Here is a 23,722-nt window from a genome sequence, read left to right as displayed (position 1 = left end):
AGCCCTGACCTCGGTGTAGGACATCCAGGAGCTGGGGACCACCAGAAGGTCCCACCAGAAGGTACTAATGTCTGCCTGGCCATAAAGGCTTGGCTTCTTCAGGGTGGCTCAGAAATGGGATGCCCTACCTGGGACGCCCAAGAGAGGGCTGCTTTTCAGACACATCACCCATCTTTTCACCATTAAACCTCCTTCTGGGGGCTCAGACCAGCTGCCAAAATACAGAGGCACCCAATATCCTTTGCTACCCTTGAAGACCATGGCGCACTGGGGACCAGCCCCAGTGAGACCCACCGGGGAGGGATGCCAAAACTGGCATGAAAACAGATGAAGGAGGAGGTGGATCTCCTCCACCCTTGCATGCTTCAGCCTGACCAACACAGCTCCTGAGCTGCTGCCTTGGTTTTTGGCCACCCAGCTGAGCCAGGAGCTGGATGATGTCCACATTCGAATGTCTCTTCCACCCCCAGGCTCCAGGCAGGGAGGTCAGAGCTTTCTCTTGAAGGAGAGCTGTAGTGAGGCTGGATCCCAGCAGTTTTCCCTGGGGACCTGCATCTCTGGGTCACCCCAGTGCAGGACTAGGGAGGAAGCCCCAGAGGTGGTCTGTTCACGGTCAGGCTTGTGGCAATGTGTAGCCGTGGAAGGGAGCATGTATGCACACCCAGGGCTTCAGGAACATCCCCAAGCACCGTGACCAGTGTGTCCCAAGCCCTCTCTCTCCTTTGGGCAGGGCAGGGTTATGGTTTCAGTTCTACCCCTTGTACTCTGACATTGACCCAAGAGGTTTCACAGGCAGGAGGTGTCCGAAGACATTGTGAAGATGCCTAGTTAGCACCAGCCATCCTGCTGCCACCCTTCTCCTCCCCACTTAACCTCCTTCCCTCCCTCTACGTTGTGTCCCTCTCGAGGGTCCATAACCTGTGACTATTTGAGGATCGTGGTCCCACACCCTCAAGCCAGACACTGCAGACTGATCCCTCTCCATCCCCATCTCTCTTGCCTGACCTCCATCTTATTTGTCATCATCTCTCTCATGAGAACAAGAGGTCTGGACGTGAATACCGTGATGGAGGTGTGTTTCCTCCAGCCCTACAAAGTGGCCTGGCCAGCGTCTCGTCCGCCTCCACCGCACAGACACAGCTTACGTTGCACGTGCCTGCAGACCCCTTCCCTCCCTCCCCAGGAGGTGGGACGGCATGGGGATGCCCCTCGTGTGGGGCGGCCAAACGCAACCTCAGGCGGTCTCATGTCTCACGCACACCACCACGGACGGCTCTACCCAAAGAGCAGGACCTGCCGACGCGGGGAATCACATGGAGGCCAGCGGGTTTTGGGGAGAAGACCCCAGCTCATCTCCACTTTGCAGAGGGAAAAGCAGTGCAGGGTAAGAGACGAGACCTCCCCCCCGAGACATGCCGGGGCCAGTGCCCGGGACCGTGGCTCCCGCAGTAGGACCGACAACTCCGGGGTTTTTCCCCTACCTGAGTTTGCCCTCCTTTCCCTGAATTTTCTCTGGAACTCAGACCTCGCAGCCTCAAAGTTGTCCAAGGAGGAGACCCTGCGGAGGCTGTGGAAGCTGCCCCCGGGGCGAGACCGAAAGAAACCCCACGCAGAGTACGACCCTCGTGGGCCCGGCAAGGGAGGCTCTTGCTTCGGGGACGAGTGTTGTAGGGTGGGATCGGCCTCCAGGCTCGGCCTCCGCTCCTTTTCCAGGAGGGATTCGGTCTCTGACTGCACACAGTTCTCCTTGGGCGATGTCTTCAAGTCCCTCAAAATCAGGGAGTCACCACCGGGCTTTAAGACAGCCAGGAGAAAGCGTTTTATTAGAAGGAGTCCTCGCGTGCTGGGGGGGGAAGGAGGGGGAGCCGGGGGAGGTAAAAGGAGGGGCAGAGGGCTGGGAAGCACTGCGGTTCCTGAGGTCACCTCCAACTGGGACCAGGACCTGCTTTGCGGTGGGGCGACCGAGTCCTCGGAGACTTGGCAGCTCCTACCTCCTACCAGCTCCTACCGGAGGCTGGGTGGCTGCGGGGCGGTTTGCAAGGCAATGCTGCGCAGCTGGGAAGCAGGCCAGAGCAAGAAGACAAGAGGAGACCCCAGGGATAGGCTTGCCCCGAGAACCTGCCTTGCTGTGCGCTTTTCTGAGGTGTCCCTATGTCCCACCAGTGGACCTCCCCTTCCCTCATGAGCTGGGAGAGCTCAGGCCACCGCCGAGGGTCGGTGCCTGGGGTCCTGTGCTGTGGGAGATGATGTGCTCTGCACCAGGAAGCAGGGGAGAAGCTTCTGGGCTTGCAAATTGGGCCGTGTGTGGTCCTCCCTCTCCTACGGCACCCCTTGGCCCTTGCTAAACCTTTTCCCCTGGAGACCTAAAGAGTTTCCAGCCTTTAACGACTTCTGCAACGGGTTGCACAAAGCAACCACCTTCTGGGACAGAAACCGATGGGGCTATGCCCATACCAGTCATAACCATGGGAGGGACTGGGATTTCACCAAGGCACGCAGGACCTTCACCATCCCGCAGGACCTTCTTGCAGGTTTTAGGATGAGGTGCCTGGCGGGGCTGGCTGCCAGCTGCCCCTACATCTCGCCGGGCTGCCCCAAGTTGGACCAGACCCCAGCAAAGCGCTGGGTCAGCAGGTTGTCCTCAATGCACATCATCTTCCATGCATGGAACATTGCAGTGCACCATGCAGCCTCAGCCTGGGGGTACCCAGGGCCTTCAGCAGCGCTGCTGTCCGCAGGAGCGACACACCCAGAGCATCCCATAACGCTACGGATGTCCTCAACCTGCCGTAAGCACAGCCTCCGAGAAGATGGGCACCCTTCACCTCAGCACAGCCGTCATTTTGGGAAGCAGCTTTCTCCCGGCTGAGCGGGAACCTGGGGATGCGTTAGCAGAGCAAAGCCTCCTGCCCACGGCGCTGCGCCTCGTGCTGCTGCATTTCAGAAAACAACACGTCTTTGCCCAGAGGTACCTTGAGCACTTCTGACAGTCAAGAAGCCACCAAGAACAGCAATCTCTAAAGAGGTCCCGCCAAAGCTTTTTCAGCCTCATCACATCAGCAATGACAGCATCACCCTCCATCACGGAAAGCACAGTCTTTGCTGGAGGACTGAGAAGCCAGAGCTGCCTGCACATCCCTGCCACTCCCTGCTCAGCGCAGACCTGCACCAGGCTCCTGCAGTCACCACCATGTCCCCTCCTTGAGGTGGGGACAACTCCCTGGAGATCCACCATCCCGAAAAACCTGCGCTACGGAGCCAGACCTTCCTCCCAGCTTTGGCAGCGGTGCCCGCCGGCTCGGCACATCTCCCGCTCCCCCCGCAAGCCACGGCACGTGCCGTGCCGGCCTGACCCCGCGGAACTGTGCTGTCTAGCTCTGTCCCATGCCACCAAAGCACCGCCGCTCACCGCCAGCCCTCGCCTGGACCAGTGCTCAGCGCTGACCCAGCGCCGGAGCCCCTACCGCCGGATACTGCCTGAGCCACAGCAGCCGAGGGAGAGCGGGATGGGGAGAGCGGAGGAAGAGCGCTGGGACCTGGCCTGAGGCGTGGGCTTATATCAGACAAAGGCTACGGTTACCTTTCCATAGTCAATGGCTACTCCATCAAACTCACTGGTGGGCAGAGATTTCCGCTGGATTTTGAGTCGCCGCAGGGACGGGAGACTAAACTTCAACTTCCTACCTTGACCTTGTTAGAAAGAAAAACAAAACACAAGAGAGACAGGTGTAACCTAGCTGCACGTGACAGCTGGAGCAAGACGGGGCGGTGGGAGGGGAAGAGGCTACAGAGAATTTTGGGTGGCTCTAGGGGACATACGTGCTAGGTGGCCCTTCCTCCTCCAACACGCTTGCTATTCCCATGCCATCACCTCGTCGTGTGCTCAAGGCAGAGCCTGACCTGGCAGAAAGCACTGCTGGGCTGGAGGGGAGTCCCCTACAACCGCCGACGCAAGATGGGAAAGGTGCAGAGCATCCCTAAGCCAATTAAAGAGATTAAAGCCACTTAAGGGATTTGGACCTGGAGGAAATTGAGCCTCTCAATCCCCTTGGTGGGACTTGAGGGAAAAAAAAACCACACAAAAGAGACGGTAAGTTAGCAAGGCATTAAAAAAAGAAGTTCTAGCAGTTTTGTTCCTGGAGTTGTTCTGCATTTTAGGAGAGGGATGCTGGACCAAAGAGTGGGAGTCCTTTGCTGCCGTCACGGGGGACCACGAGAGCACCTTGCTGGAGACTGGGACCACGACAAGGGCAGCGGGATTGCAAGGAGCTGTGAGAGATGTTCAGGAGAGAAGGGGCCAGATGTGGAGAGAAACCGGCAGTGCCCGCAGCGGGACCCAGTGCCTCCGGTTGTGACACCCAGTATAAAGTCACTTGTCCTCTTCTCGTGCTGGTCCGCAGAGGAGACCTCGCGCCCTGCTGCTTCAGGGCCCGGGTCTGCCCTGGGCTCCGTCTGAACCCCCGCAGCACCAGTTGTACTCACTAACTGGACAAAAAGTGGCCTAAATCCTGGTGTTGGATAGGACATAAGCTCTGCAGAGGCATTGCCCTCTGGGAAAAAGGCGCACATTGAGGAGCTGTTTCATTTTGGCAGGATTTGCTTTCCTCACCGAGCCCTGACACGCCGCCGAGCCGCTCAGGTGGGGTCCTGACCTGCCCAACTCCCCAAAAATGCCCCCGCCGATGAGAGGATCTGCACAAGCCCCCTCTGCTCACCCCGTCCCTGCTGCCCAGCGCAGCTTTTCAGCTGGAAGAAGCAAAGCAGCCGACTTTCCCCGCACACCAGCGAGCCAGGGACCGGTGACGCAGCCGCCTGCCGCCGGGTAATTAAAGACTGAGTCAGGAAACCCGTGCACGAGAGACCGATCTGGGCTGGTGCCAGCAGCTCTCTCCTCTCCACCATCCCTGGCGCTGGAGTGGAAAACCCGAGCGACGCTCCTGCTGCGCAACGCCATCTCCGACGCGCGAGAAAGCGATAGGTACCCTTTTTATTTGGGTGCTTTCTGCAGCCAAAGGTACATCTCAGGGCTGGGTGGGGAACGGATGCACGGCGTTTCGAGACATACTCAGAGCTGAGGGGCTGCAAAGCAACAGCGGGCCTGGAATTTAGGATTTTCCCAGCAGTCCGTGCATAGAGGCTCACCGGTACTAAAACAATGCACCAAAAATACAAATCTCATCACTCCGTAGACGTAGGAACACCTGCACAGGTTATAGATACGTTCACACCCATACGTCCCCAAGTCCCGTGTGCCTGAGGATACGCAAAACCTGTCACCGTGCAGAGCTCCTCCGCCGGCACCTGCCGCCACGCACACAGACGCCGTAACGCCTCCGGGATGCCTACATGCGCCGAGTGTGACTGCCTTAAAACTCACACGACCCTACCCATACGAGGGGCAGCGTGAAGGGTCCCCGTCCGCCCCTGACGCAGCCCTGGCTCCGGTCCCGGTCCCACCGTGCTGCCCCACGTGCCGTGGGGGGACGGGCCCGGGCTGCTCCCACAGCTTTACCTTGAGGCCTGCCCGAAGCCTCCCTAGAGCGACCCGCGTCCCCAGGGAGGGTTTGCACGCAGACAGACGTAGGATTATTTCCCTGACTAAGGGAGAGGTGACGGGCACTGCGGGCCGTGTACCAGGAGGACATTTAGAAGCTACAGCTCTCCTTCCCGTGGTCAGGTCTGACATCTGCATCCCTGGGTATGCACATCCCCCCGAGAGCCTCACCACAGCTCCCCTTTGATCCAGCCTTCCCAAAAAAAAGATAATTCGAATTTCCCCCTGCCTCCAAGAGCCCCACAAAGCCCTGGATGAGCCTGGGGTAGCGGGGAGCAGCCCAAAGCCGGGACAGGCTCAGAGCCATCCCCGTGCAACTGTCCTTGTGCCACTCGCCTGCGGTGATGTCCCCATAGCACAGCCATGCATCGGTGACACCAAATGTCCCCCGGCCCTCCCCGTGGCCCCGCACGGAGGTCCTGTCCCGTACCAGCACCTCCTGCCCCAGCCAACACAGTGCTGCTGGATAAAAAAACCTCCCAGCGAGGTCAGCCTCACGGCGCAGGATCCTGCCCTGCCACGGGCGCATCCTTCGGCCTCCGCGAGCTCCCATGAAAACCACGGGCTGGGGACAGCCCGGAGGATGCCGCCTTGCCGTCCCCGCCGTCCCGGGTGACACCTACCTCCGCGCCAGCTCTGCGACAGGCGGTGGTGCAGGCTCCGGCTGGCGCTCTTGGCGATGAGCTGCGCCAGGTCCTCGAAGTTGAGGATGAACATGATGACGACGCCGTCCTCGTTCTTCACCGGCACCACGTCCACCAGGCAGCGGAAGCACGAGGCTGCCGAGCAGAGACAGGCTCAGGGGGGGCCGCGCAGGGGGTTTTGCCCACCCGCCCCCTGCCCACCCCAGCACAAAACGCTTTTGGCAGGAAAAAGTATTTTTGTGAGCGATTGGATGGGTGTGATCCCTGCTGATGGGGACTGGAGGATTTGGAAGCCGGTCTGAGCCCTGGGGAAGGGACAGATCTCTGCATCATCCCAGCTCACACAGATCACATCTTGCCTTTTTTTTTTTTTTTTTTTTGTCCCAGACAATCATTTATATTAATGTACTTGAGAGCAGCAATTAAAGAGTAGGTAATTAAGAACTCAGAAACTCCCAGGTAGTGGTTTAACCTCATTAAGCATGCTGCTTGTAATCACGCCGTAGCTAATTGCCCTGCAATCGCCAGGCAGTTTTTGGGGACTGACATCAGCGTCCCATGTCCTGGATGTGGGCAATGGGGGTGGGCCTGACTGCATGCCCTGTTCCAATCCCGGGCAGCAGGATGTGGGGGGATCCGTCGGACGGTCCCCAAGGACATCCCCTAAAGGCACTGGCGTGCAGAGATCAGGCATAGCCTCGTCTCACTCCTGCCACGGGGAAACTGAGGCACGGCGGGGCACAAGGACAGGCTCAGTGTCCCGGGAGCAAGGAGGGTGGCGGGGAGGACCCCAAACATGGCCACAGGGCACGAGGCCATATGGATTTGCCTGCTGGAAGCCAGCTTGACCCTGTGGCTCTGCTTGTGCTGGCAGCCAGGCGCCGGTTTGCAGTTAGGGGCACCCAAAAGGACTCACGGGCCTTTCCCAAAGCAGCAAGTGGAGGATGCAGGGGAGTGCCTGGGACAACCAGGCACCGCTGCCCGGCCGGCGCGGCCTCCTTCCATGGTGATTTTTGCAGGGTGTGGATCCCTGCTCTTGCCTTTGCCCCGTGCTCTGATCACCAGGGATTAGCGGATCTGGCGCGGATCTGGCAGGGGTGTGCTGCCAGCCCAATCCAGCGTTCTCCCGCTCCGGCCATGGCCAAGCTCCAGCCGGGAGGGGGATGTCAGCCTTTCTGCGTATAATTTTAAGGAGCTCAGGGCCTCCCGTAATCAGGAGCAGATGGCCGGCATCGGGAAACTTCAAAATCTGCCGTGACGTCAGGGATGTGCACATACACAGAGACACACACATACACACAAGAATGGGAAAGAAATGGATACGGTGAAATCCGTTTAAAGGGCCCAGCAGCCGGGATTATTTCTTTCTTTCTTTATTTCATCGTTGTTCACCACAGGGAGAGGAAATCCACTTAAACGCGTGAGCTGGGGAGGAGGCGGGGGGGAATTTTCAGCAGATAAAGCTGTTTCAAAGGGATGGACCGGCACGCTGTGGGCTACCTGTGCATGGAGCAAGTGGGGACGGAAAGAAACGCGCCCTTTTCCCTCCCTTTGTCAGGATTTTTCGGGATCTAAAAGGCAAGCGGTGTCCTTTAGGTGATGCCGAGTGAGCGAGGTGTCCTGGTTGACGCTAAGGTGACACACGGCCGGCGGGACGACATGGTGCCATCCCTGGGATGCCGCGGCTCTGCCAGTGCTGGCACAGGCGTCGCCTGCACCTGTGATTCCCGGCGGCACCGGATCCTTTCTCTTTCAGTATGTTATAAAATGAGGGGGTTTTTTTCCCCACAGGTAGTTCCGAAGCATCACCAGCTTCCCGAGGACCCACAGCCCAGCAGAGTCCGTTGCCATGGGCAGCCATCAGCTCCATGCTTCCCCCTGGACCGGGAATCCCGATTTGGATGGCCTGATCCTGGCTCGCGTGCTCTGCATCCCTTTCCCTGCTTCACTTTTCCTTCTTAAGCTCCTCCGCGGTGGTGGGAGGCGACGGCCGGCCCCTGATCTGTTCTTGTGGGGGCCAGATCCTGGCAGGCGCTGTGCGGCATGGAAAGGGTTAATCCCATGGCCGAGACTTGAACAGCTGAAAACTGGGCCCAGTTACATCCAGTTGGAGGGATGTAAGCAGCAGCTGGGAGGAGGCTGGGGCTGGGTTTGGGAGGCAGCTGGTGCCTGGTTTGATCCTGCAAATCTAGGAGGTGCTGAGCTGGAGCAGCCTTGGCCGGGGCTGCTGCGAGCCCCCACGCTGATCCTTTCTTAAATTGAATCAAATGGATTAGATTGTTGGAAGGGACCTACAACGATCATCTAGTCCAACTGCCGGACCAGTCCAGGGCTGGCCAAAAGTGAATTGGGTGTGGGACTCTCTAAAACCAGGGGAACGGCCCCGAAAGCAGCCCCGCCAGGCACAGCCCCGCATGCCGGGAGCTCGGTGCCCGGCTCAGACCCACGCCCCATAGCATGGACAGCAGCAAGGGGATGATGGAGCTTCGGCGTCGGGAGCCGCGGGTTCCTTTAAGCCTGGCCCAAAGACAGGGCGGTCCCCCAGGATTTGGGGTCTCTGGGCAGCTGTGATTTGGGGTACCCCCAGCTCTGTGGAGAGGCTGCAGCTGGGAGACCTCTGGCACCCTCCACCCTGGCCCAGTTTCCCTGCGGCCAGCCGAATGCCAAGCCTCCCCATCCTTCCCCCCAAATACCAGGCACCCCGGACCTGCTGGCGTGCTGGTGGGCTGAACCGGTCCCAGGAGGGACCCCAGCCCCACGCTCCTGTCTTCGTTCCTCGATCGACTGTCCCTATCCGTCTGGCTGCCTCTTCCCTTCAGCTGCTCAGCTAATCTATCTCCATCCATCTAATTTTATCCAGCCGCCAAATGATCTCTCGGAGGAGCCCCGGGGGCTCCGTGGCCGCAGCCATGGGGCTGTCTGTGCGCCCGTCCGGGGTGAAACCCAACCCCAGGGGCTGCGGAAGGGGCTTGGCAGGAGGGATGCGAGATGGATGCTGTTTTGGACCATCCCACACCCGACGCGATGGGTTTGCACGGGCTGGGAAAAACAGCTCATTCCCTAAAACCCTGGGCTGGGTTTGATCTTCCCAGCATCCCAGCCTTGTCTTCTGACCTTGATAAAAGCGAGCACTTAATAACATTAAAAATGTCATCGTTGGGAGCGCTCCCTCCCCGGCCCTCTTATCCGCCCCGGCCGCCGGTGGTTAATGCATTTGTTGGTATCATCGGTATTAAACTAATCAACGGGACACGGGGGTTTCCGAGAGCCGGACACAAACCAGTATTGTTATGAATATTAAAAAAGCAAGCTATTAATCTGCCCTGGGAGCTCTTACCTAGTCCTTCCCTCCCCCCAGCCTGGGGCCGGGAGATTTAATCTGCAGGGTCTCATGGCAGAGTGGCTAAATCTATAGTGGTATTATATAACGGAGCGGAGGAGAGGGGCTGGGAAGGGCACGGAGGGGACAGGGATGGGGACGGGGATGGGGACGGCTGGCACGCCCCGGGGAGATGCTGTGGGAGCCTTGCTCCCGGCCGGGGATAAATCAGTGTCAGGGTGCAGCAGAAACTTCAAAGGGAAGCACAGATCGCTGGGAGGCCCGAAAGCAAATCCCAGAGGCGGGATGGAAAATGATGAAGGTGGCGGCTGAGGCGGTGGGGCATGGGTCGTCCTTGGGGTCTGGGGTGAGTGATGGGTGATGGGTGCCCCTGCACCCACGTCTGCATGCCCCTGGGATGGGATGGGATGATGCCAGTGGGGTCTGCACCGGCCCCTCTCCCTGCACCCAAACAGGGCATCGGGAGACTGACACCCGCTGTGACACCAGACCGGCAAAAACGTTCCTTGCAGCAACCCCCGAGCCGCTAAAATGACCTTATTAAGTAACGGCCAGAGGGACGGAGGTTGCCCGGTGTGCGGTGATGAACTCCAGGGATTTCTGTGCTTAGCAGGGAGCTCGCCAGCTGGAAGCAGCAGCAGAGTGGGAAAACCAAGAGCCTTGGGCGGCTGAGGGTGGCCACCGGCAATGTGGCCACCGGAAGGATGCCTCCAAGCCCGGCGGGATGCTTTGGGGTGCAGTTGGGAGGATGTTCCAGCCCCCAGGAGCCCAAAAGGGTCCCAGCTTGATACAGGGGTTCGGCAAAACGCAGCTTAACCTCCACTGCAGGCGAAGCGAGCGGCCGCATCCAGGCCCGTGGTCCTTCCCTTGCTAAATCCTGGCTGGATGCAGGAATTAGTCCGGCTTAGCGCAGGGCTGCGCGCCCAAGGCTGCAGCGCTGACGGTGTTTCCCGGGGCTGGCCGGCCATCCCGAGGGCCCTGTCCCCGTGGCACATGGGGCCACCCCTCACTGGGGACGCAGCAGCCAGCAAGGATGGGGATGGAGGGTTTGGGATGGGAAATGGGGACTCTGCCAGGGCAGCAATTTCAGGAAAAAGCCTCCTGGGAAGTATCCCTGAGGGTGCTGGGGATGCTCTGGGCCTGTCCCTCCATCCGTGGGACCTCTGGGCCATGCACAAAGCATCTGAGGAGCAGCAGAGGATGGAAAAATGTGTCTCTTCCAGCTTTGTACTCCGATTGAGCCATCCCTGGGCTAGAGCCGGGGTGCGGGGGAGGCAGAATCGGCCCTGCAGCACGGGATCTCCGGGAGCGGAGCGTTTGTCATTGCGAGGCGGGATGTTTATAAGTCCCCGTCTGGAGTCAGGCCATGGTGGCTGTCCCCTTCCTGAGGTCACATCCCGGCTCTGCCAAGCTCGACCCTTAAAAGAAGGCAAAGTAAACGGCCCGGGCTTGGCTTAAAACCCGCATGTTTTTGTAAAAGCAGAGAGCTCGAGTTGGGGTTGGGGTTTTGTCAGCCGGCCGTGCCTCCCGGCTCCTCCGCCACCCGGGAGGTCCCCTCCGTCCTGCCTTGCCCACCCCACGGGGCAGTGACACAGGCTCTCGGGGGCTGCCAGCCCCGGCCCCCCAGCCCCGATGGTGCCAGGATCCAGCGGGATTTGCCCTCCTGCTTCCAGCAAGCCCGTTGGGCGCGTCACACGTGGCTGTTTGTAAAGCTCTGCCGAGAAACCTTGGCTGGATCCATCCATCCCGCCTTCGCCAGGGCCTCCTGGCCGCCGCTGCGGAGCTGATGGTTGTGCCGTGTCTGTGCCCCGGGCTGGGGACGGAGGGGACACCCCACAACCCACGCCTGCCTGGCCTGCTCAGGCACCCCATGGGGAGCTGCTGGGGACATCCCGGGTGACACCAGGTGCCCTGATCACTCTGGGATGTCCCTCCTCCTCCCAGAGTACCCAGGGGAAACCCCAGCTTAGGACACCAGTGTAACGAGTTTGCCGGCCTGATCCCGGTCCCTAATCCCCGGCCCCAGGGGACCGACACAAACCGCTCCAGCTGGAGGGGACGAGCGGTGGGCTCTGCCCGGGGAGGGGACCGGGACAGAGGGGCTGTGGCTGCAGGCGGCAGCTGCCCCACCAGCTGCTCCTGCTGTCTCGGCCTCGCATCTCCCCTTTCCTGTTCATAAGCCTGATATTCACACGCATGGAGCGGGCGTGAGTGCTGCCAGCTGCTGCCGCCCGGGCCGTGCCAGCGCCGCGACGCCCAGCACCTGCGGCCACCGGCCCCGCTCCAGGGACCCCGGGGGCTCTCGCTGGTGGCTTCGCTATAAACCACACCGACCCCGGGGGGGAAAAACCCCCAACCCTGGATGCAGCTCAGCCCCAGCAGCCCCTCGGTGCCATCCCCAGGGGACGGCGGAGGGGGCTGGGCTCAGCCCCGGACACCGCGGGGACCACGTCCGCAGGGTTGGTGGCCGTGGCTGCTCCTCGCCATGGCAGGAGCTGATCCGGTAATGACCCCTGCCTTGGTTGGGGCAGCCCCAGCTGCGCAGCATCTTGTAAGGAAATTAACTTTTCACTGATCTCCCGGCTTTAGGCGGGGGATTAGAGCCCACACGTGCCGTGGCTGGGCTCGTCCCTCTTTCCGAGGCCTTTTTGGGGCTGCTGCAGCAGGGAGGGCCAACTGCCCTCGCTGGACCAGTCCCGTCTTCTCCCACTGGGACTTGGTTCTTGGCTGCGTTTCGGCAGCCCCGGGCTGCCGTTGGCACCCGTGTCTCCTTTTATAATCAGCTAACGACAGCGTGGGTGAGGATGGAGCAGCGAGGCTGTCCCCAGGGACACGCATCACCTGCCCGTGCACGGCCACGGCCACCTGCCCGGGCACCCATCGGTGCCCTCCATCCCACCCACCTCCATCCACCCCACCCCCTGGCCCTGCGGGGTGGGGGTCCAATGGGCCGATTTGGGGTCTCACATCATCTCCGAAAGCGAGGAAGCAACCCTGCGAGCTGCAGAGCCGGGAGTACCGCAGTCATAAACAGCAGGTCGAGGCGGGAGATTGGTGCTGCTGGTATGAAAAGGAGAACGGGCGGGTTCGGAGCCTCCGCCGGCTAATTAAGCAGCAGCTCCCCGTCACGCGAAGGCCTTTTCTTTGCCGATAAGACCCATTTATAATGGGCTGAGCGGTTGCAGGCTGAGTGCTGGGGGGAAACAATTGGAAAGCATATTGCTGGTGGGGCTGGGTTTAAAAATAGACATGAAGGGCTTGCTTCTGGGCTTTTTTTTTTTTTTGCCTCTTCTTTATTATTTTTTTTTAATAAAAAGAGAAGAAAGCAGCTCAGAGCTGCGCTGAGAGTTTCCTATGGCCTGGAGGAAGAACAGGGCTCCGAGGAGAGCACCGAGCATCCCGCGAGCCCGCCAGGAATGCTTCAAAGCAGGGAGGACAGCGTTGGATCGGGCTCCCAGCCGAGCAGTCCCCAGGGATGGATGGGAAAACTTATCCCGAGGGAGGGGAACAGGGCTGCACACGCCGTCCTTGCCATGGCCAGGCGTTGGCATTGGGATGGGAGCAGGGGGACGGCGTGTGCCCGCTTCTCCTCGTGTCTCCCGGGCTGCGCTGGGCTCCAGCCAGCCCCCTGCAAACCACAGCGGTCTTGGGGGGACCTGCAGCCTGGCCCTGGCACCGCTTCACCCAGGACCAGCCCCATGGAAAAGAGCCTCCAGCGAGTCCCTCGGTGAGGACGGGAGGAAAATCACGGAGGAAACGCGGCTGGTGAGTGGCCCCATCTTGCCACAGTGCAGGGTCCGGCCCCGCGGCGTTAACGGTGCGGGTTAACACGCAGGGGTGCCGCCAGCGGATAATTCCCGGGGCCGATACGCTGGCACCTGGATGCCAGCCCGGGAGATAGGGCCTGGGAGGGAGGCCAGGACACCCGGGTCCCGGGCCCGGAGATAGGGCGCCGGGCTGGGAGCCAGGGCTCCTGCCTTTTCCCCTTCACTTCCAGTTGTTTCTCCTCCACTCCACCGCCCCGGGAGCTGCCGGCAGCAGGATGCAGCCCCTTGCTCAGGCCAAGCCCCCATCAATACAAACTAAAGCGATGGGAAAGCTCCACAGGTTGAAAAAAAAGAAATACTTCATATTTTTAACCTCTAGCAAGCACCTGATCTGCATTGCCCCCGCCCTGGCCGCTGCTGGTTTGCAGCATCAAGCACTAAATATTTATTTAACTTCCTGCAGTATTAGAACTAATCACTAGTATTTTCCATCAAAGCTTCATTTTCATCTTAACGTAATTCCATCTGTGCGCGCGCAGCCGCATCCTGCTCGCCGGAAAGGCGGCTCCGAGGCCGTCGGCTGCGCTCGCTTTCGGCAGAGGCGAGGGGTCTGTCTCGTCTCCTCTGGGAGCACGGAGCGGGAGACCCCAGTGCCAGCCCGGCTCCTCCGCGGGCTTCCCGGGGGCTCCTCGTTCACGATGCAGGGATCCCAGAAGCGATGCCACCGCTTGGCCCCAGAGCTCTGAGGCGTGACTGAGGGCTCACAAATGACTTGATTCCCAAGTAATCCGGCAACAACTTCCATCACTTGAGGTTCCAGTGCCCCCGGTGCCCCATCACGGCAGAGACGGCTCCATCCCGCCGGGAGCCACCACGGACTCGCCCTCAGGCCGGGTGCAATCCCGATGCATCAGACCCCCTTTGCCTCCCGCCACGGCCACAGCCCAAATCCCGAGCAGGAGACACCTCCCACCACCGGATCGCCCCCAAAAAGCAACGCTTACTGTCTTTGCGGTAGTAGAGGATCTCAAGCTTGCACTCCTCGGAGCCGAGCAGGGCCTGGGTGAGCTGCGCGATGGAGCTTTTGGTGGTGTCGGGGCCGGTGAGGAAGTCGCAGGTGCAGGGTCGCTGCATCACCTCCACGCGGGAGTAGCCGAACATCTCGCAGAAGCCGTCGTTGCAGTAGATGATGGCGCAGTTCTCCATCTGGGCGTTGGCGATGAGGAACTTGCGGTCTGCGGGGGGAGGCAGGAGGGCACCAGGTTTAGCAGGGTGGTGGGGACCCACAGGGACAGCCCGGGTGGATGGGGGGGGCTTGGGTTCTTTGATGCCACCCGCCGTGGGGCTTGTGCAGGGACGGGCTCCCTGGGGACACCAGTGACAGAACTGGGAGGAGGATGGCTGGCACCAGCCCACACCACCCCAGGTGCTGCCCTGCTCGAAAATTCCCCCAATTTCATGTCATCTGGTGACCGCGGGGACAGGGGGACCCAAAGCGGGGGGTCTCCAGTGAAGGCAGCTTTTCCTCGTGTGGGCCAACCCACGCAGCCCTGACCTCTCACCGCTCACACGCGGGGGACTCGCTGCTGTCTAATATGTGGGTAATCTGTGCTCCACCAGCACTGCAGGCAGAGGGAATTGCTGCAGCGCCCGTCCCTCCCCAGGAGCTTATCAGGGACCCGCATTATCTCGGAGACTTCCCACCCTTGCTCAGATTCGACTGAAGTCAGGCAAGAGGCGAGAGGAGGAGTGCGCTCGAGGCTTGGCTTCATGGGAAGCCGGGTGAAACCCGTCACGCTAATGATTCTCCTAATGTTTTGTAGGATAATTGTGCCTTCGGGCTGAAGCTGGAATCCAGACCCTGCTGGGCTGCGTAGCCCATGTGCTCAAGAAGAAAAGGACTCAGGTGGAGGAAAGGGGAAACCGAGGCAGGGAGCGGTGCTGCCTGCCGTGCCGGGCTGCGTGGCAGTGCTGCCCAGCCTGAGCCGTCCAGTCCAGATGGAGCCGTTTCTGTCTTTATTCTGGGGGAGACCCAGCCTCAAGCTTTGATTTGGTTTGATTTATATTTTTTTTTTTACCCAAGGAGATCGGGGGTGCTGGGCATACAGGGAGGATCCTCTCCGGGATGGGTTTGCTGGGATGCAATGGGGGGCTGTGGATGCTGATGTGATGGATGCTGTGCCCCCCCACCCCCCCGCACCCAGCAGCGCTTGGCATCCACTCCGGGCTGGAGCCGGAGGCAGGTCAGAGCAGAGGGTCTGTGTGGAGGCTGTCTCCCAGCCCAGACCCCAATTAATCTCCTGGATTACCCAGGAATGGCATCTGCAGCCTGCGTGCTCCAGAGTCCCGCTGTGCTCCAGCCTCATGTGGAATTTCACCCAAACGCGGGAGAAACCTCCGCACGACTGCGGCACCCAGCGCCGGGACCCAGGAGGGTGGGGAGACCCCACCCCGGCACGTGGGGGCTCTCCCTGATGTCACCTGCAGAGTGACATCATCTGGAGGATGCCTCCCAGTAAAACCAGTGCCTCCAGGGACACTCCAGTCTCCTGCTTCATCCCACCCTGCGACAGCCCTTGGTGGCCCTTCGTGGGGGACTCCCACCCCCGGCACCTTTCCTTCCCCCACGCAGGGCTGACGCCGGCGCTGGCGCTGCAAACAGCATAAACCACCACAGCCAAATGTTTCCAGGCTCCTTCCTCTCCCTGATCCTGCTCTATCCAAACCGCTCTGCCAGCTGGAAGGCGGCACAAGGAGGGGACCTTCCCCCAAAGCCCTGCTTTTGGGGTGTGCTCCCCACCTGCAATGCACGGTTCCCCATCCAGCGCCAGCCCGGTGGGTCGCATCCCGGCTGGGCTGACGTCGGACAGGATTTACGGGGCTGGCAGGGTGCCGGAGCAAGTCACACCAAGCGCAGGGGATGTGACCAAGGCCGGGATGGGCAGGAGCTGCAGAGCCACATCTCCTCGGGGGTATTTTCACCCCCAGATTTGCTTTCTTCCCCGCCCTCACCCGCAGGTTTGCCCTTGTCCCCACGGTGCCGGGGTCTGCGTTGGGCCTCTCCGGCCGCAACGGCGACTCACTGGGTGTAGCTGCACCCTTGGGAGCTGCGGGGGGACGGGGGGGGGGCGAAGGCACCCACAAGCCGGGGAAGAATGATGCCAGTGACAGCAATGTGACCCGGAGCAATGTGGCACAGCGTCTCCCAACACCTAACACACCACGAAGCTGCCGTGGCAGAACACAGGGCAATATTTTGGCGGAGCGTGGGGCGATATTTTGGCAGAGGCCAGCCGGTGCCCAACATGGCTGGCGGGGCACAGGCAGGGAGCAGACGAGGGGCCCTGGCTGCTTCCCCGCTGGCACGCTTCCCCCCCGTGCCCCCGCTGCTCCCCAGCCGCCGCTTCCCAGCGGGGACTGATAGGAACCAGGGACAGTTTTTCTCGCTTTCCCGTCCCCAGGGTCACGTCACTCACTGCCAGGGCAGGCAGCGCAGATCTGGCTGGGACGGCAGCGCCAGGGACGTTTGCCCACCCGCGAAAATTTGGACACCGGAGAAAAATCTCAGCGAGCCGAGGCGGTGGGGAGCGCACAGCTCCAGCACCCCACGGCACCCCACGGGCATGGCTGTGGGGTGACCCCCGGTCCCCTGTTCCCCTCCCTGGGTGCGTAGGGGGGACCCAGCCCCTTTGGGGTGCCTGGGCAGTGGGAACGGACCCCTCACCGCCTCCTCCCCCCGACCCCCACCCGACCACCGGCAAACCCGATGCGCACGGAACTCTGCGCTGTATTTGAGAAGAGAAGCAGCCCCAAAATTCACAGGCAGGGATTACTGCGAGCAACAGCAAATGGCAACGGCTCGCCAGGGACGGCTGCCTCCCGGCAGCGCGGAGTTGAAGGCAAACAAGCAGCGAGCCCGCCCGCCCCCTCGACCCCCGGGACCCCCCCACCTCCCACCCCCGGGACCCCCTTCCCAGCCCGGGGGACTGCGAGGGGGGGCGGTGTCTCCCCCCTCCACCTCCACCCGGACCGGTCGTCCCCCTCGTGTCACCCTGTCTATAAATACCCGCGGGGACACTGCCTGCCGGTCGCCCACCCCTCTGTTTGCCCCCCCCCCCCCGCCCCGAGGTGACAGGAGCCCTTTCATTTCCCCGGGGTCCCATTTCCCCGCCTGTCCGTGTCCCCCTCCCCATAAATCGCTGCGCCCCGAAGTTGGGGGGCCGCCCGCAGAGGGAGGGAGGGGGTGCGGGGGGGTGCGGTACTCACTTTGCCCTTCAAATTTGCGGATGATGGTGTCCAGGTAGGTATTTTGGGGGGCCACATGGCCCCGGCGTACCGGCATCGCTCCGCTGCCCTGCGCGCCCCCGGGAGCGGCGGAACTTCCCGCGGGGGTGGGGGGGGGGGCGGGTGGTGAGGGGGGTGCGGGGGCGGAACGCGGGGCGGCTCGGTACGGCCCGGCCCCGCTCCGCCTCAGCCCGGGGCTGGCCGAGCTCTGGAGCCCAGCCCGGCCGGGGCTCCCGTGCTACCGGTGGCCGGAAGGGGGAACCCCTCGGCCCGCCCTGCCCGGGGATGGGGGGCGGGGGGGAGAGGGGAGGAGGAGGGGGGGACCCGCTGGAACGGGGGGAGAAAATAATCGAATAAAATAATAAGAGTGGAAATCCCCAAAGTGCTTAGTCACCGCTGTCCCGGCCCGCCGGAGCGCCGGGGGAGGTGTCGGCAGCAACAGCTGCCGGCCGGGGAGCTGGCACCCCCCCGGACCCCCCCAGGGTGTCCTCGGACCCCCTCCGGCCCCCGCCCCGGCATCCCGCGGCACCGGCAGCCGCATGGCACCGCCTGGCACCGGCCCCGCAGGCTGGGGGTGCGGGAGTGGGGGGGTGTGGTGGGGGGAGATGGGGGCCTTGGGGGCCTGAGGTAGGGGGTGATGGAGGGTGAGGTCCTTGGGGGGCTGGGGCAGGGGGTGATGGGAGGTGGGGTCTTTGGGAGCTGGGATAGGGGGATAATGGGGGTTGGGGTCCTTGGGGGGCTGGGGCAGGGGGTGATGGGAGGTGGGGTCTTTGGGAGCTGGGATAGGGGGATAATGGGGGTTGGGGTCCTTGGGGGGCTGGGGCAGGCGGTGCTGGACGTCTGGGGTGTTGGGCCAGGAGGATGTGCTGGGGATGGTGGGGTGGGTGCGAGTGCGGGTAGAGGGTGCTGGGGGCGCTGGAGAAGGGGGTGGTGGAGGAAGGGGTGTTGGGGTGCTGGAGAGGGGTGCTGGGAGCAGGGGGCTGGGGGTGGGGAAGGAGAGTGGTGATGGGATGCAGGGGGTGGTGGAGGAGGGGGTGCCGGGGTAGTGGGCTGGTGGGGCGGGGCGGTGGTGCGGGGCCGGAGGAGGAGATGCAGGGGTGCAGAAGCAGAGGAGGGGGGTGCTGAGGAGTGCAGGGTGCGGAGGAGGAGGTGCAGGGGTGCAGCAGGGGAGAGGGTGCCGGTAGGTGCAGGGAGGTGGGCAGAGTAGGGGGTGCCGGGGGGTAGAGAGGGAGGGAAGAGGGGGTGCAAGGCCGCGGTGCTGGGGGGTGCCGAGGAGGAGGTCTGGGGGTCTCTGAGGGGTCCCGGTGTCGCGGGGGGCCCGGGGGGGGCGGGTGCCGCGGGCCGGGCGGGGCCCCGCTCCGGCGCTGTCCACTCGCCGCGGTGCTGAAGGGCCGGGCGGGGCGGGCTGCTCGTACGGGGCGGGGGGCTTGACACGGCGGGGGGCTTAGCATGGGGGGTCTGACCTGGCACAGGGCTCTACGAGCACGGAGAGTCCAGGGGGACATGGAGGGTCCGGGGGACGCCGAGGGTGCAAAGGGATGCAGAGGGTTCGGAGGGTCCCGGGGTTCTGGGGTCACAGAAGGTCCCGTGGGCTCTGTAGGGCACAGGGGTCGGGGTGGGTGCCCAGGGCCCTGAGGGAGGTAGGTGTCCCCCACGATGCTGCCCTGCCAGAGCCCGTGTTCAGATCCAGCCCCGAGTTCAGCTCTTCTCCTGCCCACCTCTCCATGCCCTTCAGGCGTGAAGGCCACAGGGATCAGCTCCCTTTCCTTCCCGAGAAATCCCCTCTGGCTCGCCCTCTTCCCCCGGGCCCGCTGCTCAGGACACTGTCCACTGAGGGGCTTCCTATTATTATTTTGTTATGCACGATTTTTCAGGCATGAAATTGGTCTAAGAGGATTATGGTCCATTATCATCAGCAGGAGTGTTTTGCTGGGGTTTTCAGTTGATGTTCCAGTGCACCTTAGCAATACGCATGGGGACCAGGCTGTGCCCATGGGGCGCTTGACCCACAGCGCTGCCTGCCAGAGTTGCCTCCTGTCCCTGGGCCAGCAGTGCAAGCGGGTGAGTAAAGGCAGGTGCCCTTTCAGGCCCGTTTCAGAGCCCTGGTGCTGCTTTTATCTCTGTCTCTCATAGAAGTCAGCCTTCCCCAGCGGAGAAAAACTTGTTCTATTGTTGAAGAGGGTGAAAAACCCATTATCTCCCCCCATCCACTCTGCACACTGCCTCTGCCGTGATTTACTGCGAGTCGTGGAGGATGTTTTGCTCTATATTACACAGATGCAGCTTAATAGCATGGGGGAGGGAGAGGGACACGGAGTCCAGGCTCCTGGCTTCTCTGTTTTCTTGTTGATATACCGGGTGACTCAAGGGAGACAGCTCTGTGCCGCAATTTCCTCGCTAGAAAATAGGGACACTGGTCACTTGGCCTTGTGAAACCGCTCCGAGATTCCTGGATGACCAGTTCTGCAAGGGAAAGCAAACTATTATTACTACAGCTAATATGATCATAATTATGATTATTAATCACCAGGCAGTCAGGATTTAAGGTTGGCCTCCTGCCCTCCTCTCATCCCATAAATCAGTCCAGGATGTTCACAGACACATCACGTGGATGTGGATGTGTCTGATGCTAAGGGCACGTGCCGGCTCACAGCCCTTCTCGCTGGGGTGCGGGTCTGCAGAGGGGAGCGCAGGGGCACCAGTGGGGCTTTGGACATGGGGCAGGGCACAGCCCCCCCTCTGCCAGGGTTGGGTCTGTGGAGTGACCCCACAAAGGCTTGTCCTGCTCCGGGCATGGCAGGGGGACCATTTTGATTCCCTTCTCTCTGGCTGAGGAGACTCATCCCACCACGTGGCTGATGGAAGACCCTCTCTTACCAATACTCCTCCCCATGCAGCCCTCGCAGATGGAGTTGAGTCATGTCATTCCCTTCAGGGACTAAGCTCTAGGAACCTCCCATGGCTCTTCCAACCCCTCTGTGACTCTCCCAGTGCCCCCACGACTCTCCCCATTCCCCCATGGCTCTCCCAGTGCTCCCACAACTCTCCCCATTCCCCTATGGCTCTCCCAGTGCCCCCACAACTCTCCCCATTCCCCCATGGCTCTCCCAGTGCTCCCACAACTCTCCCCATTCCCCCATGGCTCTCCCAGTGCTCCCACAACTCTCCCCATTCCCCCATGGCTCTCCCAGTGCTCCCACAACTCTCTCCATTCCCTCATGCCTCTCCCAGTGCCCCCACAGCTCTCCCAGTCCCTCCCAGTGCATCCCTGCAGAGCCGGTTGGTCCGCGAGGCTGCCGGTCCTGCCCTGCCTCCTTGCCCTCCCGGGAACATTTTATGCCCAGACTTCTTTCAATTCCCTGGGTCTTAAGCATATGCTCGCAGTTAATCCCGTGCTTACATTTTATCCCAAATAGGCAGAATTGGGGTCTCTGGGCAAATTCTCCTGCTGTTCAAGGCAGCTGAAGGGCTCCCTCTAATTCAACCCAGCAGTAATCCTCTCTGTCCCTGCCCTGCTCTCCTCCTTCTCCTCCCTTGCTCCTTTCTTTCCTCTCCTCCTCCTCCTCGAGCGTTTTTGAGGTTTTGCTCCTTCCGCCTTCTTCCCTTCTTTCCCACACCCTGGGGAATCATTGGGAAACCACCTGATTGGAAACCACCTGATTTCCAGGGCAAATGGGACCTGGGTGCTTCCCGAGGGTGTCCTCCCCCTCTCCGCTCCCGCAGCACAAGTGCGTCCGGAGCCACCGGGGCGTGTGGGGAATTATAATCTGTGAAGAGAATTATAATCTGTGAAGAGAATTATAATCTGGGCAGGGATTTGTCACCCACCCAGCCAGGGGCTGCCCTGGGCAGGTGCAGGTGTGTTGGGCGAGGGGGGTACAGCTGTGAAATGGGGTGCGGATTTGGGGTGGGAGGTGTGGGGTGAAGGGGACAGGTGCCCACTCGAATCCCAGCACGGCGGCTGCCGGCTGGCGCTTGCCGGGAGAAATGTTTGCCAACCGAGAGACGGCATTTCTCCACATTTCCGTAATTAGAGCCGCACTGCAAACACAGCCGGCGAGGGAGAGACGGGGCTCTCGCCGTCCCCAGAGCTGCTTGCAGCCACCGGGCCTGTCCCCGGACAGGGGCGACCTGGCAGGGTTCGTGCCCCTGCTTTGCCCTTGGCTTTTGGAAGATGCTCCAGGGATGCTCCAGGGGAAGGAGGAACTGGGGCTGTAAGTGGATTCTGCAGGGGGAAGGAAGCTCCTTGTCCTGGCTCCCTCCTCCGCCCCACTGTCCCGAATCCTGATTTATTTTTCCAGGCTTTCACCTCGGTGCTGTTTGTTTGCTAAGTATAAAAAACCAAAACAAAACAAAACACCCAAACCAAGCAATAGTTAAATGTGCAGCCAAAATTAACCCTCCTCAGGCTGGGCTATCTGCTGCGCGGTGCGGGAGGCTGCAAACCTGGGAAGGACTTGACATTAAACCAAGTCACGGATGTTGTTTCCCAACAGGAGCTACTTCCCACTCGGAAGCAGCAGGAAAAGCCACGGGCACTCGGCTTCGGGATGTGACATGCTCAATTCACGGCGGCCACGCCAGCATCCTGCCCATCCTCGCCATGCGCTGGGGAAACTGAGGCACGGGGCAGATTCGTGACTTGTCTGCTGTCCTTGGGGCTGGGAGGATGGGTGGGGCGAGCGGGTGGCTGCAGGAACTCGGGGCGATGCCTCAGGGCAGGCCGGGGAAGGGCAGGATGCAGTCACGGGAGCTGGGTGCTGGCGGTGGCTGCAGTGGGTCCCTTTGGCTGGAAACCTTCCAGGGCCTGGGGGGAGAGGAGCTGAGCGCCACAGACAGGGCCCCACGCTCCCCCAGCCTTGGCGGGGACGCTGTCAGCTCGACGGGGACCCCCGAGGGGTGGGGGGGACACAGGCAGAACCTGCTTTGGGGTCCAGCTGCTGAGGCACCCCGAGGAAGTGGGGCGGGGGGGCATGCTGCCCATGCAGGGTGGGGGCTCTGTGAGGCTGGGGAGGGGGTCAGCCCAGCTCGTGCCCCGGGTGCCTCCCCCGGCGAGGGTGGGACCCAGCTGGGTGCGCGCTGCAATGGGTGGCACCCCTCCGTGCTTGATGGGGGACAGAGGGGACGTGGGGAGTCCCCGGTGTCCCCCACGGCTCACCGCATCCCAGCGCCACTGGTCCCCTGGGACCCCTGCCACGCTGCCTCCCCCCCCCCGGATCCCACCCAGCGTGGCCCCCGCCGATGGCCCCTGGCTGCTGCCAGGCTGTGGCTGCCTATTTCCAGGCTCTCCTTGTCCCTGGGGAAGGGGAATGTGAGGAACGTGGCCCCGTGCACCCTGCCTGCTCCCACCCGGCCACTCGCCGGCTAAGAATAGACCCGGCTTGGCCGGGCCCCCGCCAGCAGCGAGGGGCCACGGGGTGCGGGAACCCCCCCGGCCACCATCCTGCAGCGGATAATGAACCCCCAAAAAATGGAAAACGGGTTTCTGCTGTGGCCGCAGAGTCCCCAAGCCAGCAACGGGAGCTCAGAGAGTTTCTGGCTCGGAATTTCTGTGATTTTTCAAGCAAATCTCCTCCTGCTCAGACAGGGTGGTGCAGGGCAGCCCCCCGCTGCTCCCTGAGCTCCCTGGCGAGGAGTGATGTGAATTCAGGGAGAATCTCCTTTTTTTTTTTTTCTGCTCTTTTCCTTTTTTTTTTCTCTCCTTAGGGAGTAATTTCGCTAAGCCTCCTAATTTCGGCAGAAATCATGATGCAGGAGCCAGAAGGCAGCAAAATCTCTCCAGATGTTATCGCAACAGGGAAGGGAAATCATCCTCGGTTTTGAAGGTATCTCGTCAAGCGCTGCCGCTGGCGTGGCGGAGCCCTCAGGGTATCAGCAGGCCTTCCTCACCCTGAAAAGCTTCTCTTGGGCCCCTCCACCCACGGCTCAGCAGCTCTATTTAAGCCCAAGGTGGGACCTTCAGTGTCCTCCTGGGCTGGGCTGGGCGTAACCTCATGTCCAGCCCCCTCTCCTGGGTGGAAGCCTGGACCTGTGCTGGAGGTGGTCATGGTGTCCAGCCCCATCCCATCCATTGCACGGACCTTGGACCAGTGCTGGAGGTAGGCTGGTGGCCAGCCCCATCTGCTGTGTGGAC

The 23,722-nt window shown here is 61.5% G+C and overlaps 1 protein-coding gene across 2 annotated transcripts in view; it reads right to left on the bottom strand.

Annotated features, from left to right (window-relative positions):
- KCNH6 (potassium voltage-gated channel subfamily H member 6) overlaps positions 1–17,647 on the bottom strand; it is a 32,189-nt gene extending 14,542 nt beyond the window's left edge. Inside the window, exons 1-5 of one of the 2 annotated variants that reach the window (XM_086766564.1) lie at positions 17,572–17,647; positions 14,310–14,540; positions 6,178–6,333; positions 3,581–3,690; positions 1,482–1,794 (exon numbers count right to left, since the gene is read on the bottom strand). In XM_086766564.1, the coding sequence (XP_086622690.1) occupies positions 1,482–1,794; positions 3,581–3,690; positions 6,178–6,333; positions 14,310–14,540; positions 17,572–17,647 (886 nt within the window). The remainder of the gene's footprint in view (positions 1–1,481; positions 1,795–3,580; positions 3,691–6,177; positions 6,334–14,309; positions 14,541–17,571) is intronic. The other variant, XM_086766565.1, reaches the window with a different exon arrangement.
- Between the last annotated feature and the right edge of the window lie 6,075 nt (positions 17,648–23,722).

Source organism: Chlamydotis macqueenii, chromosome 25 (assembly GCF_036417535.1).
Source record: "Chlamydotis macqueenii isolate bChlMac1 chromosome 25, bChlMac1.mat, whole genome shotgun sequence".
Classification (NCBI taxonomy): Eukaryota; Metazoa; Chordata; class Aves; order Otidiformes; family Otididae; genus Chlamydotis; species Chlamydotis macqueenii.
The sequence above is the reverse complement of the archived record's forward strand: the minus strand, read 5'-3'. Positions and strand labels throughout refer to the sequence as shown.